The 18,444-nt window shown below is 45.2% G+C and overlaps 1 protein-coding gene across 2 annotated transcripts in view; it reads right to left on the bottom strand.

Annotated features, from left to right (window-relative positions):
- LOC115090465 (5-aminolevulinate synthase, nonspecific, mitochondrial-like) overlaps positions 1-17,784 on the bottom strand; it is a 39,257-nt gene extending 21,473 nt beyond the window's left edge. The window contains exons 1-3 of one of the 2 annotated variants that reach the window (XM_029599593.1): positions 17,634-17,784; positions 16,300-16,511; positions 1,453-1,659 (exon numbers count right to left, since the gene is read on the bottom strand). In XM_029599593.1, coding sequence (XP_029455453.1) covers positions 1,453-1,659; positions 16,300-16,489 — 397 coding nt within the window. In that variant the 5' untranslated portion in view covers positions 16,490-16,511; positions 17,634-17,784. Of the gene's footprint in view, positions 1-1,452; positions 1,660-16,299; positions 16,512-17,485; positions 17,509-17,633 lie in introns of those variants that run through there. The other variant, XM_029599592.1, reaches the window with a different exon arrangement.
- Between the last annotated feature and the right edge of the window lie 660 nt (positions 17,785-18,444).

Here is an 18,444-nt window from a genome sequence, read left to right as displayed (position 1 = left end):
GGCACCATAGTCCATAGCAGGTCTGTTCTCATTGATTTGGAAGCCCAAAGCAGGAGAAGGACTCTGTTCCTGTCCTTCCTCCCTTGAATAGATTTATCCATTCTCGCTGCCCTCCAGCCCCCCACTCAAATTGCACTTCTCTCTTCCTCCATATCCCAGTTCTCTTCCCCCTCCCCATCCCCCAGCACCCCAAGGCTTCAATTCAACCCTACTCCTCTATGCCACAGCTTCTCAAACCTTTCTTGAGGATCGAGGTTTCAGACTATCCATATGCACAAGATAAATGAGAATATACTAGGTTTCCAATATATGCAAATTTCTCTCATACATATTCTTTGTGGACAACTTCAAAACCCATCTGGCTGTGGAGTTTCTGGACAGGTTTGGGAAACCCTGCTCTAAACCCCCATACTTTGCCGCCTCCACTCCCAAAGGCCTTCATCCAAGCACCCAACTGCCTACTCCTCCCTCCAGGCCAACTCCTCTCCCTTCTGTGCTGTGGCTGCCTTATTCCTGTACCTCCTTCCCGTAGCTCCAGTCGGGGAAGGAGGGAAACCTTCCCACAGCTCCTCAAAGAACATCAGAAGGGTGGGAGGAGCGGAGGAAGCAGACACTGGTGCGGGTAGGATGGATGCAGATGGTGGCTTGTCAGGCAGGAAGGCTCCTCTTGGGTGATGCTTCCCCGCTCGACACCACCAAAGAGATTCTGGTTGCCAACGTGACTGTTTTGGAGCCCTGGGGAACCTTATAACCATGTACACAATGACATTACTGAAAATGTATTAAAACCTAGTGATTTTAACAAAGTTGATCTGTGATCAGATTAGACACTTTCCTTATTTATTTGAAGCTTTGCCCGGTTTTCTTCTCAGTCTCTTCGAGAGCCAACAAAATCTCAATACATAAAAACTTGTTTATAAATGTAAATGGCTCTTTTCAACAAGGGGTTTTCAAAACCTTTCAAGCCATCTCTCGATAAATGGCTATAGATGAGAAAGCTGTCTCTCACTTCCCAAACTTGGCCAAGGATAGAGGCACAGAGACAGCGCTCAAAGGCTTGAGAAGAGGCTTCAGAAACTAATACCCATGCAGCAGTGAGCAGCTGTCCAAGAGGCACAGACACAGTGCCCGAGGGGCTGCTTTCTCTCCTCGTGGTCACTGAGATGCCGAAAATAGAAGAGTTAATTGGGTAGGGACCATGAGAGAGGAAAATCCTCAGCTTCGTATGTGAATGCCCCAAAGAGTACCAATGCACCTCGGCTGTGGTAAGGGTGTTGGCGGCTGACAAAGCAAACGAGGTTGTAGGCAAGTTTTTCATGCAGGAGTACCAAAAACAGCAAGAAGGAGAAAAAAAAAACAACTTTGGGGACTACACAAGAATGCTTCAAGACAATACAAATTACAGTCATTTCTTCCTCCTCCTCAAGGAACATTCTGTGAAGAAGCACATACCTTTCCTCACAGCCTGTATCTCCTGCACATCCTCCTGCAGCTCAATGCTGGCTTTGCAGAATACGTTACTGCTCTCCTGACTCATCTGTGCTGCCAGGAAAGGACACTTGGGAGCAGTGTTCTGGAAAGCAGCTGGTGCCGGGTGGCCTGATGGCAGTTGGGGCATAAGAGAGCTCTGCTGGAACCCAGTTTTGGCATCAATGGCCTCTTTATATTTAAAAAAAAAGAAAAAAAGAAGTTCTGTTTCATTTACGTTACAAATTAGCTCGCAGCCGTTTGTTGAAAGGGGGTGCGAGAAGATGGTGTAGATTCCTGCACATAACTCATCTTTATTAACATACTAAGGCTCTGCTGGGATTTTCTCTTGTCTATAAGCAAGGACCCCGATTTCTTATGGCAACTCGGCGGCAAGTTCTACGCCAAGGTTTAGAACAAAGGTAGGCAACTCCGGTCCTGGGGGGCCACAAACAGCTCTGATTTCCAAGACATCCACAATGATTATGCATGAAATATTTGCATACAATGGAGGCAATGCCTGCAAATATACCTCATGCAAATTCATTGTGGATATCCTGAAAGCCAGACTTGTTTGTGGCACTCCAGGATTGGCGTTACCTACTCCTGGGTTATAAAGTTTGGCATCAATTCTACTGCATATGTTCTTGCATTTAATTGTACATTTCTTAGGCTCTAATGTAATAAAACTTGGGCTAAAACAGAGTTAAATTTTAGTGTGGGTTTTAGTTAACGTGCCCAGTAGAAACCAACAGTATCCCAGGTTGCAGTAAGCCAACAGGAGGCAAATCAAGCAGGAGTAAAAAAGAAAAAAAAAGCAGGCTAAAATGCAAGTTTACCTGACAATCTGCATTGGTGCTTTAAAACGGGAGTAGGGAGGTAATTGCTTAAACGGGAAGGAGTGTGGCCAAAATGATCTTGCATGCAAGAGACCTTACACCCTTTCATTTCGCTTGGCATGCCTTGCCCAAATGACAATCAGGCCGATGCAATATTGGCATATGTTAAACGGGCGCTCATGAAACGCATGTCGATCCACTCTCCCGAGCACCCAATTTTATATTTAAATGGGCTGCTGTGGTAAAAAGGAGGCGCTAGGGAAAAAAAGTTTGCATCCCTAGCACCTCCTCGGCATCGGGTGCCCAGGAGAGGTGGCTGTCAGCGGGTTAGGAAAACGGAATCTCAATTATACAAGCGTCCATTTTCCTATGATATGGGCACATGAATGTCTGTATATAAAAACTATTAAATAAATAAATAACCTGTGCACAGCCTTGGGCTAGGGAGCTGGATGCTCTATAATTGAGAATCCCTTTTCCTAATCTGACCACTATAGAAAAGCAGCATTTTCTCTTTTTCTGTAAAACTTTGGGGCTCCTCGAGAATTATTGCCTGCTCCGGGGCAGGTGTTCATTTTTGAGAGTAAGAATGTGTGCGTTGGGCACACTTTTTTTTGTTGCGCATTGGGGGACAGATTTTTAAAATTATGCGCGCATGTTATAAAATCCGGGGTTGGGTCGCGCAAGGGGGTGCACACATGTGCACCTTGCAAGCGCCGAGCCCTAGGGGATGGCTTTCCCCGTTTCGGAGCGGCTTTGGAGGGAACTTTTTTTTTTTTGTTCCCTCCCACCTTTCCCTCCCTTCCCCTATCTAACCCAGCCCCCAGCCTTACCTAAATCCCCCCCCCACCTTATTTTGTTGAGTTACGCATGCCGGCTGTCTGCCGGCACGGCAGGCCCCAACACAGGCCGATGTGTCAGGGCACTCGGCCACGCCCTCGTACCGCCGCCATGTCCCCGGGCTGCGGCCCCGCCCACGGCCCGCCCATGTTTGCAAGCCCTGGGACATACGCGCGTCCAGGGGCTTGCGCGCGCTGCCGAGCCTATGCAAAATAGGCTCGGCGCACGCAAGGGTTTTTTTTAAGGGTTACGCGCATAACCCTTTTAAAATCCGCCCCTGGGTGTAATAGTTAAGTAGCCTCATCAACATGAATTTACATGTGATGAGCGCTATTACCTACGCGCTCGATTGGACGTGCTAACCCCTGTTTTGCATTGGGGGTTACGTATGCATGTCCAATTGTGTGTTGAGCTATGCACTGGCTGCAGCGCACGGTATTGCATCAGCCTGTTTGTATGCAAAATTGTGCCCAAGTCAGGATGCAATCTTGCACTGGGCACAGCAACAGAATAACGTGACCGCCAGAAATGCGAGTTAAGAGTTTTACTCCTCCTCAGCCCCAGGAGTTAAATTTCCAGTGTTGGGAACGCGTGCCTTAAGCGATCTGTTCTTTAATGCACGTCCCTACATTACTGGGAAATAGTTAATGCCCCTTTTACACGGGATTTGCATGCACCCACACTAGTTTCAGCAATGGTTTTTACTCCTGTTTTACTGCACATTTTTTGGAGTTAATAACCCTGTTAAATACCAGAGTTATCTTACTACAGGAAATGAGGAAAAATACAATATAAAAACAGGAGTTAAAACTTGCACTAAGGTCAGTGAAGCTTATTAAATTAGCCCCTTAATGTGTACAGAAAGTCAATTTCATTAAAAATCCAATCTACAATATTTCATTAATTCTAACCTTTGCATAAGTCAGAATAAATGAAATAAGAAAAATGAAAGGGGAAAAAAAAAAAAGGTTATTTTATGTTTCATTCCTCCACCTCCTTACTGCTTTCTTCTTACCCCACCCTCACACACTACAATCTGCTTCTCGCCTACCACAGGTTGCTCATTTTATTCTACCTGCTTTAACTTCCCATCAGTCCTATTCTCTTCCAGCTTTTCCTTCCATCATCACTTATACCTCCTCCACATTCCACCTTAACTAATTCATCCTACATAGGATTTTAGACAGTGCTGGGGAGAAGACAGCTGACATGGTACATGTAGGCACCAATGACATAGGAAAATGTGGGAGGGAGGTTCTGGAAGCCAAATTGGAGAAATTACTTACCTGATAATTTTGTTTTCCTTACTGTAGACAGATGGACTCAGGACCAATGAGTTGTGCTCCTGTGCTAGCAGATGGAGACGGAGTCAGGTTTCAAAGCTGACATCACCCTAGATACATCCCTGCAGTGACCTCAGCCCTTCACTATTCTCTTCAAAAGCCATTGTGGACATACTATTGAAAAACTTGAATACAATTTAAGAACTTGATTAAGAACTGGATTAAAAACTTGATTAAAACTGGTGACCATAACTGCACTCAAACAAACATAAGTGCTGAATCCCAGCAATATTACAGATGTCCAAATCTATGGATAGGGTGATGGCTTACCCGTAGCCTCTTTGGGATTGAGATTCATGTGCGATTCCTTGGCACTGTTCATGGGCAGCCATGGGCGGGATGCTGAGTCCATCTGTCTACACTAAGGAAAACAAAATTATCAGATAAGTAATTTCTCCATTTCCTAGCATGTAGCCAGATGGATTCTGGACTAATGGGATGTACAAAAGCTACCCCCAAACGGGGCGGGAGGCTGCCCGTGGTCCAGTTAGCACGGCACTCGCAAAGGCTGCGTCTTTTCGGTTTTGGACGCCCAGGCGATAGAACCTGGAGAAGGTGCGCAAGGAAGACCATGTCACCGCTTGCCAGATGTCAACAGGAGACAGTAGCTTAGCTTCCGCCCAGGATACTGCCTGGGCCCTAGTGGAATGAGCTTTAATCTGAAGGGATAAAGGCTTCCCTGCCTCTACATAAGATCCGGGATCACTTCCTTGATCCAGCGAGCTATGGTAGCTCGCAAAGCTGCTTTGCCTTGTTTATTTCCACTGTGAAGAACAAACAAACGGTCCGTCTTGAGCACCAGTTCTGTACGTTCTAGATACCGTACAATCAGCCTACTGACGTTTAGGTGGCATAGGAGACTGTAGTCTTCCGAGTCCTTGCATCTATCTAGGGACGATAAGGAAATGGACTGGTTCAGGTGAAACTCCAAGACTACCATTGGCAAGAAGGAAGGGACATTGCGAAGCTGCAATGTTCCTGGATTCAACCAGAGGAACAGCTCCTGACATGACAGCACCTTAGTTCAGAGATGCAACAAGCCAAGCATATCGCTACCAAGAATACAGTCTTCAGTGTTAACAGGCATAGAGACAGAGCACACAGCGGCCGAAAGGAAGGCCCTGCTAAGAAGTCCAATACTAGATGGAGGTTCCATAGCGGGACCGGCCACCTTAAGGGTGGTCGGAGATGTTTAACTTATTTTAGGAAATGGGCCAAGTCTGGATGTGTCGACAGGTGGATTCCATTCACCTTGCCTCAAACAGGAGAGAGCTGCCACCTGGACCTTCAAGGAGTTGAGGGACAGTTCTTTGTTCAGGCCATCCTCTAAGAATTCCAGAATCATGGGAATCTTGGTCATCCGAGGGGGCACCCCGTGTTCCTCGCACAAGGCCTCAAATATTCTCCAGATCCGCACATATGACAGGGATGTCGAGAACTTCCACACACGGAGCAAGGAGGTGAATACAGCCGCCGAATATCCATGCTTCGTCAGGTGAGCCCTCTCAAGGGCCAGACCGTAAGACAAAACCAAGTTGGGTCCTCGTAAAGGATCGGACCTTGTTGAAAAAGGTCCCTGTGTGTGTGTGGGGGGGGGGGGGGGGGGGGGGGGCAGAGGGGGCTCTCCACCAGAAGCCTCCGCATGTCTGCATACCATGGGTGTTTGGGCCAATTCAGGGCCACCAGAAGGACTAATCCTCTGTGGTGTTCGATCTTGCGAATGACCTTGCCCAGCAGAGGCCACAAAGGGAAGGCATACAGGTCCTGCCAGGTCTAGACAAGGGTGTCAATCCCTTGGGAGCGCTGATCTCTTCTGCGACTGAAGAATTGGGGGACTTTCGCATTGTGAGATGTAGCCAGTAGGTCGATGGATGGGAGGTCCCAGCGATCTATTAGGAGCTGGAAGGCTCTGGTCAACAACGCCCATTCCCCTGGACCCAGACTCTCCTTGCTGAGAAAGTCTGCTCTAATGTTGTCTTTTCCTGCGATGTGGGAGGCAGAGATCCCTTGTAGACTTAACTCCGCCCATTCCTTAAGGGGGGTCTATCTCTAGAAACACTTGGTGACTTTTGGTTCCTCCCTGGTAGTTGATGTAGGCTACCATTGTTGCGTTGTCCGACATCACACGGACTGTTTGCCCCTGGAGCCTGTGGCTGAATTGCATACATGCTAATCTGACAGCTTGGGCTTCCAGGTGGTTTATGTTCCAGTGCGCCTCTTCCCTGGTCTATCGCCCCTGGGCTGTCAATTCCTGATAGTGTGCTCCCCACCCTTGGAGTCTCGCATCAGTCGTGAGGACAGGCTTACATCCTTGCTTAGATGCACTTCCTGTAGTCACCATCAAGTAGTCTTGAGGCAGTCGGTTCCAACATAAGAGCAGGGAGCTTTGAAGTGGCTGCATGTGTGCATTGCCCACAGTACTACCTCTAGGGTTGATGCCATCAGGCGAGGACCTAGAGGTAGCTCCACCCCCTGGGGCGCATTGTGTTCGTCAACCGACGCACAGGGCACATCAGTTTCCTTATCCTCAAGGGAGGGAGGAAGACCTTGTCCTGCTTGGTGTCGAACCAGACTCCCAGGCACTCTAAGGACTGGAAGAGCTCGAGACTGCTCTTGTCATGTTCACGACCCAACCAAATTTCTGAAGCAGGGGGACCTTGATCCTTCTGGTCAACTGGAGGCTCTCTTCAAATGACTTCGCCCTGATCAGCCAGTCTTCTCAGTAGGGGTGCATAAGGATCCCTTCTTTCCTCAGTGCCGTTGCTACGACCACCATAATTTTGGAGAATGTTCTGGGGGCAGTTGCCAGGCCGAAGGGCAACACCGGGAACAGATAATGGCAGCACAGTACCGCAAAGCGTAGGAAATGCTGGTGGTCTTGACAAATTGGGATATGAAGGTAGGCCTCCGAGAAGTCCAGGGATGTTAAGAACTCTCCTGACTGTATGGCCATTATGACGGAGTGAAGAGTTTCCATGCGGAAATGAATTACCCGCAGATGACGATTGACACTCTTGAGATTCAGGCTGGAGCGAAATGAACCCTCCTTCTTGGGTATGATGAAATAGATGGAATCACGCCCCATATTTTCCTGGGGTGTAGGTACCGGGGTTATAACCCTCAAACTGAGGAGCCTTATCACATGGATTCCACTGTCAGTTTTTTATGTTGGGAATGACAAGGTGATCTCATGAACATGTCCCGAGGGATGCTGCGAAATTCTAGAGTGCATCCTTCTCGTATGATGTCCAATACCCATGTGTCCGAAATGATCTCGACCCATCTATGATAGAAGAGGAACAGTCAGCCCCTACCTCCTCATCTCCTGGATGGGTCGGCCAAACTTCATTGGGAAGTTCGGGTCGAACCTGAGCCCGAACCAGTTCCTCTATTTGGTTGTCTGCTCCAAATGGACTTAGACCTTCCCAAGGGCCGAGATGTCTGAAATGACAAGTTTCTGTAGGGCCTGAAGTGCTAGGAGCCCCTGGGGCTCCTAGCACTTCAGGGGCTCCTAGCACTCATGGGTAAGGAGCGCTGTGACCTCTTTTTCTTATCTTCCGGTAGCCGAGGCAGTGCTGACACAAAAAAGATTCTAGGTCAAACTGTGCAGCCCTAATATGGCAAGCAGCACAAAGGGAGTGTCGCTTGTGCTTCTTTGTTGCCAGAGCCATAGTTAACTGTAGCTTGTGCATTCAGCCGGTTAGCGCCCGAGCGCACACATATCTGCCCCGATACATGTAAGTATATGCATCCAGTTGTGCGTGAATGAATGCGTGTACTTATATGCGCACAACAGGGTTGGCCTGAACCACGCATACCGATGGTCAATGGGGGAAAATGGCACTGCCGCGGCCTGCCATGTAGCGGGCCCACAGAGCCTGAAGCAGGACCTAGCCCATCGGGGGTCGCTCAGAAACCCCCTTCCCTTGCCCTAAAGCGATCGGGAATGTCGTCAATCAGTGGAACTACTGTCCTTTTTCAAGTTTGGATGCTACGGTGTCTCATGCTAGAGAGTTAAAATGCTTTGGTGTTAAGCGTGCTTTGTTGAGGTACCTTGAGGTCACTAACAGTTTTGGCTAATGGATTACTTTTTTGTGCTATGGAGTGGTGTGCAAAAAAAAAAAATAAAATAAAAATTTGTAAAGCTTCGAAGACAACGATTGCACGGTGGTTAAAGGATGCTTTTGGTTCGGCGTACATCTGTCAGGGTTGTCCTGTTCTGTTCTGGAGGGATTACGGGCTCATTTGACTCGTTCTCCAGTAGCAACCTGAGCTCAATGTTAACAAGTGTCACCCCAGGAGATTTGTAGGGTGGCTACTTGGAAGAATTTGTACCTGTTTGCGAGGCATTATCGTTTGAATGCCCAGGCCCCAGAGTCAGTGGTTTTTGGGAAAGTGTGCTTCGAGCAGGACACTCACTCTCTTCCTCTCTCTCATTCGATTTTCAGACGCACCCGGATCCGGAAGAGTGACCAAGCCCCTCCCCTTTGGCTGACGCTCCCGACGTGCTGATGTCGGTAGAGCGCGTCAAAAGGGAGTTAAAAAAGTGGGCCCGAGACCGGAGGCGTCGTGCGCCGAAGGTGTATGCCCCTTCGTACACCCGAAGTACATCTGGAGAGCAGAGACCAACGGATTACACACCAAATCTAGACAATATGGAAACTGTAAGAGAAGGAGGTGACCAGACAACACATAGAATAGAAATCTGTCTAAACAAAAAGGTAAAAACAGCAACAATTACATAAGGAAACCAAGAAAAATACAAATCAGTAGAAGCAAGGAATACAAACTTAAGTAACCTCATCCAAGTAAAAAAGACGAAAAATTCAAACACCCTAAATATAAATAAATTAGTAACATTAACATTTTTACTAGTTAAAACCCAATCGATAACCAAGAAATTCCCAATAATTACTGACCTACTGTATGATACTAAACCAAGTTCTCTCTCAATCACTGAATCATCGTTAAAAAAAAAAAAAGAAATGGACATTATCCTAAAAAACCAAATAGCACACAGAAACTACGATGTATTTTCAATTCCCAGAGCAAATAAATGAGGAGGCGGCCTAGTTCTAATTACTGAAAAAAAATTCAGGTGTAAAATAGTACCTACAACACCCCCTAGAAACCATGAAATTGCAATCTTTGATACCGAATATATACAAATATGTCTTATTTATTGCCCACCCAGCCTGCTTGAACTAAACATCTCCCCACTAATCGAATACATCACGGTAAACCTAAACACTTTTAAACCAACCATTGTGCTCGGAGACTTTAACCTTCACATGGATGTTCACCCATTAACAAATACATGACAGACATTCAACCATATCATGACAGCATTAGGGTTCACACTAATTGCAGATAGACCCACACACAAAGCAGGGCACTCACTGGACCTGATATATCAACCATAGCTTCTTGAACACATGAACACCAAATATAATCAAATTCCATGGTCAGACCATTTTCTAATTCAATCTACTATAAAATGCCTAAAGCTGAAAGAAATACATAAAAATGAACCATTAGAGTTCAAGTATCATCCTTCATTTAATACTGAAATGCTAAAAATCAAATTAGAAGAAACAGTATCAAACTTTGATCACAAAGACTGCAAAGATGCAACATCAGCATGGCTGACAACCATGAATAAATTAGCAGATGAGGTAAACCCCCACAAAGCTAACACAAATCAATAAGTCTAAACAAATAAACCTGTGGTATAATGAGAAGATAAAGGATGTCAAAAGAAATCTGAGGAAAAAGAAAAAGAATGGATAAAATATAAAACAGAAAGTTTGACTAAATTCAGGAAACTAGCTTATTACAAAAAAATAATTTGACGCAAAAAAACTATTCTTCAGTTCAAAAATTGAAAAATTTGCAAACAATCCAAGAACACAATTTAACATAGTAGCAAATCTGACAAATGATAAAACAAAGGCACCCCAAATCCCACTAGAGAATAAATGTAACGAAATAGCACACTATTTCATAGACAAAATCACAATCCTAAAAACTAAGATACCGAAATCAACAAAACAGGAGATTAAGATGCACAAAAGAGATGTGACACAATGGTCCACATTTGACGACATAGTCTAGAGGAGGTGAATGAATGTGGAAAAAAGGATTTGCATTCACAAAAAGCAGGGGGTAGCTTGCTTATTGCGGCGGTTACTACCCCTAACTAATTAAGCTAAATATTTCACATAGATGCAGTTCCAACGCTGCTCTCTGCATTAATGGTGGGGGTGGAAGGGAAATAGAACCAAAAGGTTACTAAGAGCCAAGAGTAACAGATAAGTATGAGAAAAAAATGTGCAAAGCTTGCTGGGCAGACTAGAAGGGCCGCTTGGTCTTCTTCTGCCGTCATTTCTATGTTTCTATGACGTCTCAAATAGCGAAGTTGAATCCATGCTAAAAAATTTAAACCCTGCCCCACATATATTCGACTCCATTCCTTCCTTGGAGATACAAAAAAAAAACCAAAAACAAACTAGCTGACATAGCTTCACAGACTAACTAAAATCATAAGCCTATCCCTTAGCGAAGGAACAATGCCAGACATGCTTAAAGGGGCAATAATCAAACAGATATTAAAGAAAAAAAAAAAAACCAGCGACCCAAATATATTAAGTAACTACAGACCAGTTGCTAACCTACCCCTACTTGCTAAATTAATTGAAAAAACGGTACAAAAACTAGCTGAACATCTAGACAACAGTAACATCCTTTATCCCTCACAACACGGCTTTAGAAAACATTATAGCAGAGAAACATTACTAATCTCCCTAACAGATAATGTACTGTGAGGATTCGCTAGTGGAAAACACTACATTATGATACTATTAGATTTGTCAGCAGCATTTGACACAGTAAACTATACAATTCTACTAAAAAGACTGGATGAAATAGGGCTTCAAAACAAAACAACTGAATGGTTCAGATCCTACTTAAGCAATAGATTTTTTCAGGTACAGATAAAGAACACAATATCGGACAAAACTGAACTAAAAACAGGAGTACCCCCAAGGATCAGCACTCTCGGCGACACTGTTTAACATCTACCTGCTACCCCATGCCACCTCCTAGCAGGACTAGGTGTAACACATAACTTATACGCGGACGACATTCAACTAATTTTACCTGTAGAGGAAACAAAAAAAAAAACATTAAACCTAGCAATGATGTACCTAGATATAATTAAACTGCTAAACCAAATGGAGCTAATGATCAACATAAAAACGGAATTTATACACCTTGAATGAAAAAACATTGAGTTGATTCAAAACACAATCTGACTTCAAAATAATCAGATAGTGGACCTAACCGATAAAGCTTAAAACCTAGGAGTAATAACTGACACAGAACTCAGCCTTAAGCATCACATACAACTGAAAGTTAGAAACATAGAAGTGACAGCAGAAGAAGACCAAACGGCCCATCCAGTCTGCCCAGCAAGCTTTCAGACCTAATTGTTTTCATACTTATCTGTTACTCTGACCGTTGAAGTCAGGGCCCTTATTGGTACTTTTTGGTTCCAATTCCCTTCCACCCCCACCATTGATGTAGAGAGCAGTGCTGGAGCTGCGTCTAAGTGAACTATCTAGCTAATTGGTTTGGGGTAGTAACCGCCGTAATAAGCAAGCTACTCCCACGCTTGTTTACCCTGCCTGTGCAATTCAGTCCTTGTTGGTTGTCTGAATATAAATCCTCTTTACTTCATTCCCCCCTGCCATTGAAGCAGTGAACTGTGCCGGATATGTATTCCAAGTATCAGGCTTAATTGATTCGGGGTAGTAACCGCCGTAATAAGCATGCTTATTTGTTTAACCAGAGTATGTATTTCATTCCTTGTTGGTTGTTGTCTGAATATAAATTGTCTTTTCTTCATTCTCCATTAGAGAAGGCTACGCCAAACTCATGGTCCTCAGGAGGCTAAAACCCTTGCTAACCCAAGCACACTTTCGAAAGGTGCTACAGGCACTTATTTTTGCTAGCAAAGATTACTGTAGCACACTATTTCTAGGATTACCATACTCAACAATAAGACCGCTACAAATCTTACAAAACTCTGCTGCCAGAGTACTTACAGGTAAAAGCAAAAGAGAACACATCACCCAAACACTTGCCGAATTACACTGGCTGCCAATAGAACAAAGAATTCAATATAAAACACTCTGCACAATTCACAAACTAATCAACGAAGAAAAAGCTGATTGGTTAAACACGGCGCTACGCTTACATGTCCCGCAAAGAAATCTTAGGTCAGCCAATACAGCCCTTCTAACCATCCCTTCTGTCAAAACAGTGAGACTGACCCAAGTTAGAGAGCAAGCGCTATCCTTAGCCGGACCTATATTGTGGAATACAATGCCAATCGAAACAAGATTGCAAAGAGATTTAAAACTATTCAGAAAAAGTTTAAAAACATGGCTGTTCAAAAAAGCATTTTACAGCGAGAATGGAGAACAAGAAAGATAAACAAACATCAACACACAGCATAAAGTCACCTAGACGTGTAAGTGTATTTTATTATTTTTAATCAAACTTTACCACTAATGTTAGAGAAACTCAGTATAAAGTACAATACTTGTTTGATTACCTTATTCATATAAATGGATGAGATCCATGTCACTTATCATATACATTATTTTATGAAAACTTGTAACTGAAACCTTTATGTGCACTCCTGTTAGAATAGTATACACAAACTTAAATATTTGTGCCTCCCTGTAAACCGTTGTGATGGTACATAACTAAACGACGGTATAGAAAATGTTTTAAATAAATGTCTTCTCATATCTAACACCCTCTGATCTGATGTGATCTTGCCCCACCCCTCGTAGAGAGTCAACCCCGACCCCCTTGAGTGGACTGGCCTCTCAGCATTGGGTAGACTTGGATCCACCACTTCCCTGGCTAGAGCCATCCCTATTTGATCTGCACCTGCGAAAGGAATGATTCCAGGATGACTGCCATCTGACAGACTGGCTCTGGGTGCCCCCGATAGCCCCACTGGGCCGCAAACATCTATTGCCTTTGAAAATGACACAAAGGTAAAGACCCTTTCCCTTTAAGTTTATCTTCAGGCAATTTATGACCTTTATTCTCTCTGAGAAGCTTGATCATGTCTTCTAAGTCTTGTCCAAAAAGCAGCTTCCCTTCAAAAGGCAAAGCTCCCAGCTGAGACTTAGATGACACCTCCGCCAACCTGTTCCTCAACCAGAGGAGTCTCCTAGCCGAAACCGCTGACATCAGTGTCCTCGAAAAAGTTCGACTGAGGTCGTATAGTGCACAGACTCCATAGGCTACCAGCCACTCAGCCTGCTTAGCCTCAAGTTCAGACATGGTCCTGTCCATCTGCAACTGCTGAACCAGTGGAGACCTGCCCTTAGCGTAACACTGCTGCACCCCGCAACCTGTATGCCAAGGGCAGATACCTCAAAAACTTTCTTGAGGTGAACCTCCCTCCAGCTCCCTATCCTGAAGGTCGTTTAGTGCTGTAGTCCTGGGCACTGGAATGGTGTTCTTCTTTTTAAACAGCCAAAACTGTGGCATCCACCTTCAGTACCCTGGAGTTCCAGAGTATCCTCCGGCAAGGGGTACAATTTGTCCATTGCTCTGTGTACCTCCAGGCCCGTCTCAGGAGTATCCCATTCCCTGAAACCAACTTCTTGACAAACTTATGGAAAGGAAAGGCACTCCCAGACCTTGAAGACCCTTCATGACTGGGTCCACTCCTTCCTGATCCGAATCTTTCTGTGGAAGCTCTATCCCCAATTCTTCCAGAACATGGGGTATCAGGGGGCCCCAACTATTCCCTGTTAAACAGACGAACCACTTTTGATCATCCCCCTCCACTGCCAGGCCACTCCCCGGCGCTTCTTTCGCATCCTGGCCAACATAGTGACATCCGACCCCAGCAGGGCTTGTGCCTGTGGGTCCTCATTGTCCTCAGAAAACTCGAGATGGGTGGCCTAGGGACTCTCCAAACCCTTGTGGCCTCCACCTCCTTAGCGGGTCCAGCCCTCTTCGCCGAACGTGGGTGCGCCGGGGACCCCTGGCCAGCCTTGCGCAGCCCCGTGGCCTTTCTGGCCAAGAACGCCTCGTGCATCAAAAGCACAAAGTTAGTAGTGGGGACTCTGGGCCAGCCTTGTGCTCCGCGGCTTTCCTGGCCAAGAATGCCTCATGCATCAAAAGCACAAGGACAGTAGAACAAAATCTGAGGCAACATCCAAAGCTCCCCCTCCTGCCTGTTGACCTCCCCCGGAGGCCCTATGAGCTGGAGAAAGAGACAAGAGGGATTCCCCCTCCCCCTCATGACCCCCAGAACACACGATAATCAACAACCGCCAGAGCGACCCACCGGGGAAACTGGCAGCAACAACCACCGAAGGACTGAAGGACAAGGAGAACCATTCAATCAGCCTCAAAAAAAGAAAGCAGTATTTTTTTTTTGTAAACTTTAATGAGGCTGCCAATCCAATAAAGAAAGACTACTTCCCTTTAAAGAAGATTGTCTGCAGGCTCTGACTGTCCTCCTGCAGGCGACGGAACTGGGCCCCCCAATTACCTGTCTGTGCTGGCGATCAAGGACTAAGCACTAAGGATTAACAACCCGCTGCTCGTCTGCCTCAAAATCAAGGAGAATGGCCCCATCAGGACCTAACAACATCCTGAGAGGCTAGTTCCAATTTCCTTTTTTTTTTTTTTTTTTTTTTTAAAAGACAGACTGCAGGTTTTACACCTCCATCATCTGCTGGAGATAGAGAAATATTGAGGGACTGCAGGTGGCACCTCAGGTTATGTTGCAGTGTCAATAAAACTTTCTCTGTCTCCATCTGCTGGAGGGGAGGGACTGCAGGTGGCACCTCAGGTTATGTTGCAGTGTCAATAAAACTTTCTCTGTCTCCATCTGCTGGAGGGGAGGCAAAACCCAGGAGTCTGGACTGATCTAGGTACGTACAGGGAACAGAGATTATAAAAATGTTCTGTGTCCAATTTTTGTAATTGGACTTATACATTATTAAAAAAGGTAGAATATAAATGTTTAAATAAGTTGAATAGCCTGCTGGTAGATGTAGTGACAACCAAAACTATGAGAGAATTTGAAACATACTTGGTACACACAAAGTGCAGTGGTTCGGGCAGGAAGAAGTAAGAAAAGAAATGAAGAAGGGGCTTCAGTGTTACTCAGATATATGAAACTTTTGTGAAGAGGTGGGAATGCATGCCAGTATGACTGCATCAAGCTTACAAGATGGTGGGTGTAACCTGTTCAGAACGGTCATGATTACAACCCTATTAAAAGCCAAGGTGCAGCTGAAAGTTTGGACAACAGTCTCACTAGCTTTGGCAGCAGTTTGCATTACTATAAAATTTGGTGATACAACATGGGAGGGGGATGGGTATTATTTTAAGCATGAGACTTGTGAGAACCAAAGAGGAAGACAATGCTTGGAGTGGTCTACTGGCATAACTGGTGGAAACCAGCACGGTGGTGGAATTTGAACATGAAGGGCAGTGACAGGAACAGAATTGAGAAGTGGAGTAAAAGTCATGGGGTGGGGACTTGAGCTGGTGTCAATTTAGGAATTGGAATCTATATGCTCATGCAGCTAAAGTGGTAGAGAACCAGAGGGGAAGCCAACAGGGCAGATGTGTGGACCAACTGGCCCTTGTGTTACCTACTATGTTAAAATAGGGAAAACAATGCCTCCTCTTCCTTCCCACCCCCAACCCAATTACAGCTGGCCTTGTTAGTGACTCCATCTACGCTGATGGTTGGTTCTTACTGTGGTTGCCTGGAGTGTCATCCTTAGTCTCCTGGCAGAGGGCAGATGATGTCCCCAGGGCTTTTGCAATGGGTTCCCTCATCATCACTGGGCAGTTCTGAGCATAGAAGAGCAGGGACTTTCCAGCCTTCTGCAGGAATGCCTGGGACACCCGGGACAAGAATGGACAGCGCCGCATCACTGTGTCCATGCTCAGCAGCTTTTTATTTAACCTGCAGGGGATAAAAATGAAAAACCAGAATAGGGCTGATAAGACCCAAAGTGCCTGACTAGTTCACATACTTACCCTGGTCTCGCCACTCGACCCAACTCACACCTTTCTCCTGCCCCAGTTCACAAAATAGTTGCTGACAATGTGACTAAGAATAAGGCCTGGCCTTTTTTCTTTTTATTTCCTTCCCCCTCATATATCCTTTCAACCCAAACGGCATACACAAAGTGAGTCAGGTACCCTCGCCAGACAAAACAATTGAAGAGTCCTCTCCTTTTAAACTTACTCTCAGCACCATTCCTTTAACCAGCAGGCCCTGCCACAGTAACAGCAACTATCCAGGAATAAGCCCTCTCAGACACAGGGAGAGTAACTTTACAAAATCGTGGATAACTTATGCAGCAGCTTCATGCATAAATTACACCAATTTCCAAAGCAAACTTGTGTACATAAATTCGCTTTGAAAATTAGGCAAAAGTGCAAGCGCAAAGTCACCCCAAAAAGTTACACCAGCTCTCTGCAACATGTATCTTGTGCATTTTATTTATTTTAAAAAGCATATGCATAAATTATGTGCATAAATTCAAACTCCAACCCTAGATCATCTATTTTTGGGGAGGCGGGGGTCACGCAAGTGCATGTGTGAAATCAAGTTATGGACATACTTTTACAGGCACAAACCCCTGGCAGTTTTATAACGAGCTATTAACACACAAACTTGTGCTTTATGCACGTAAATGGCTTTGAAAAGCCACCCCAAAACCTGAACCCGAGTCTCCTGAGTTGGCGCATTGGACTGAACCTGTCCAGACTATTATTTTTTTTAATCAAAACCAGAATTGTAATCTTAATTCATTCTTTTCACATGCTCCCTACAGTCATCCTTCTCGCCCTCTACCCGGACGAACTCTCCCCCATGCATCCCCTCGCAACCTTATTCTCCTTCCGTAGCGCTCGTCCCATCCTAGAACTCACATCCTTTTTCCACGCCCTGGGCTTACTCATTCCTATTCTTCCTCCTCCTCCAGAATCCTACGTCACCCTGGGCTCATAACCTTTTCCTTCTCTTTCTCTCCCAGATCACAGATTCACACACACTTCCGTCCCGCTGCAGGCTGCTCACCTGCAGGTATATCAAACAGCGTTTACTCCGGTCCGATTTCTCCCTTCAATATAATTGCTACCTTTCACTTCATTAATACCCTACAGCAGATCACACCGACCTCCGAGACAGAGGAAGTGACGTAAGAACAACCAGCTGATGAGAGAAAACGAAGGGGTGCGCACAGAGCAGACGAACTAGAAGGTGATTGGATGACACATGTCACATTGCAGGGGAGAAAGAATGTATATCGTAGTCTTGAGTCCTGCCCTTACCACGTGATTGGGGACTAGATAGCCATTTTTAGTTCGGGAAAGATGTTGATTTTTCAGGTCGGCCAGAGCTTTGTGGTAGTAGGTTATTATTTTTATGTAAGCTTGGTGTTTAGCTTAATAAATAAATGAAATACTTACAAATAGCCTCACTGCAAGTGCGATTTTGATAATGTAAGTGACTTAATGAGAAGAAAGATTCGCCTCAAAGAAAGGAGTTTAGTTTTTCAGTTCTAACATTTTCCATATTGAGGGCTCTTCAGAAAATTGTGAAATGGTACTTTATGAAAGAAACTTAAGTAACCTGTTCTATTACTGCAAGTCAGGTGAAAATGGGTCAAAAGTTGATGCCAATATATAAAGGAAAATTTGGCCCATTTAAAATAACTTTGTACTCTGCTCTTAACTCTGAAGATAATTGGCCCATTTGAGGTCGAGAGGCACTAATGCAGTGGTGTTCACTAGAAACCTACAACCAGGGTCATCCTTTGGGGAGGGATCAAATTGGGGTAACTGCCAGAGGCCCTGCAGTTCAGGAAAAGGAGGGGTATGCCCCAAGC

This window comes from Rhinatrema bivittatum, chromosome 4 (assembly GCF_901001135.1).
Source record: "Rhinatrema bivittatum chromosome 4, aRhiBiv1.1, whole genome shotgun sequence".
Classification (NCBI taxonomy): domain Eukaryota; kingdom Metazoa; phylum Chordata; class Amphibia; order Gymnophiona; family Rhinatrematidae; genus Rhinatrema; species Rhinatrema bivittatum.
Note: the sequence above shows the minus strand (reverse complement) of the source record. Positions and strands in the feature narration are given on the sequence as shown.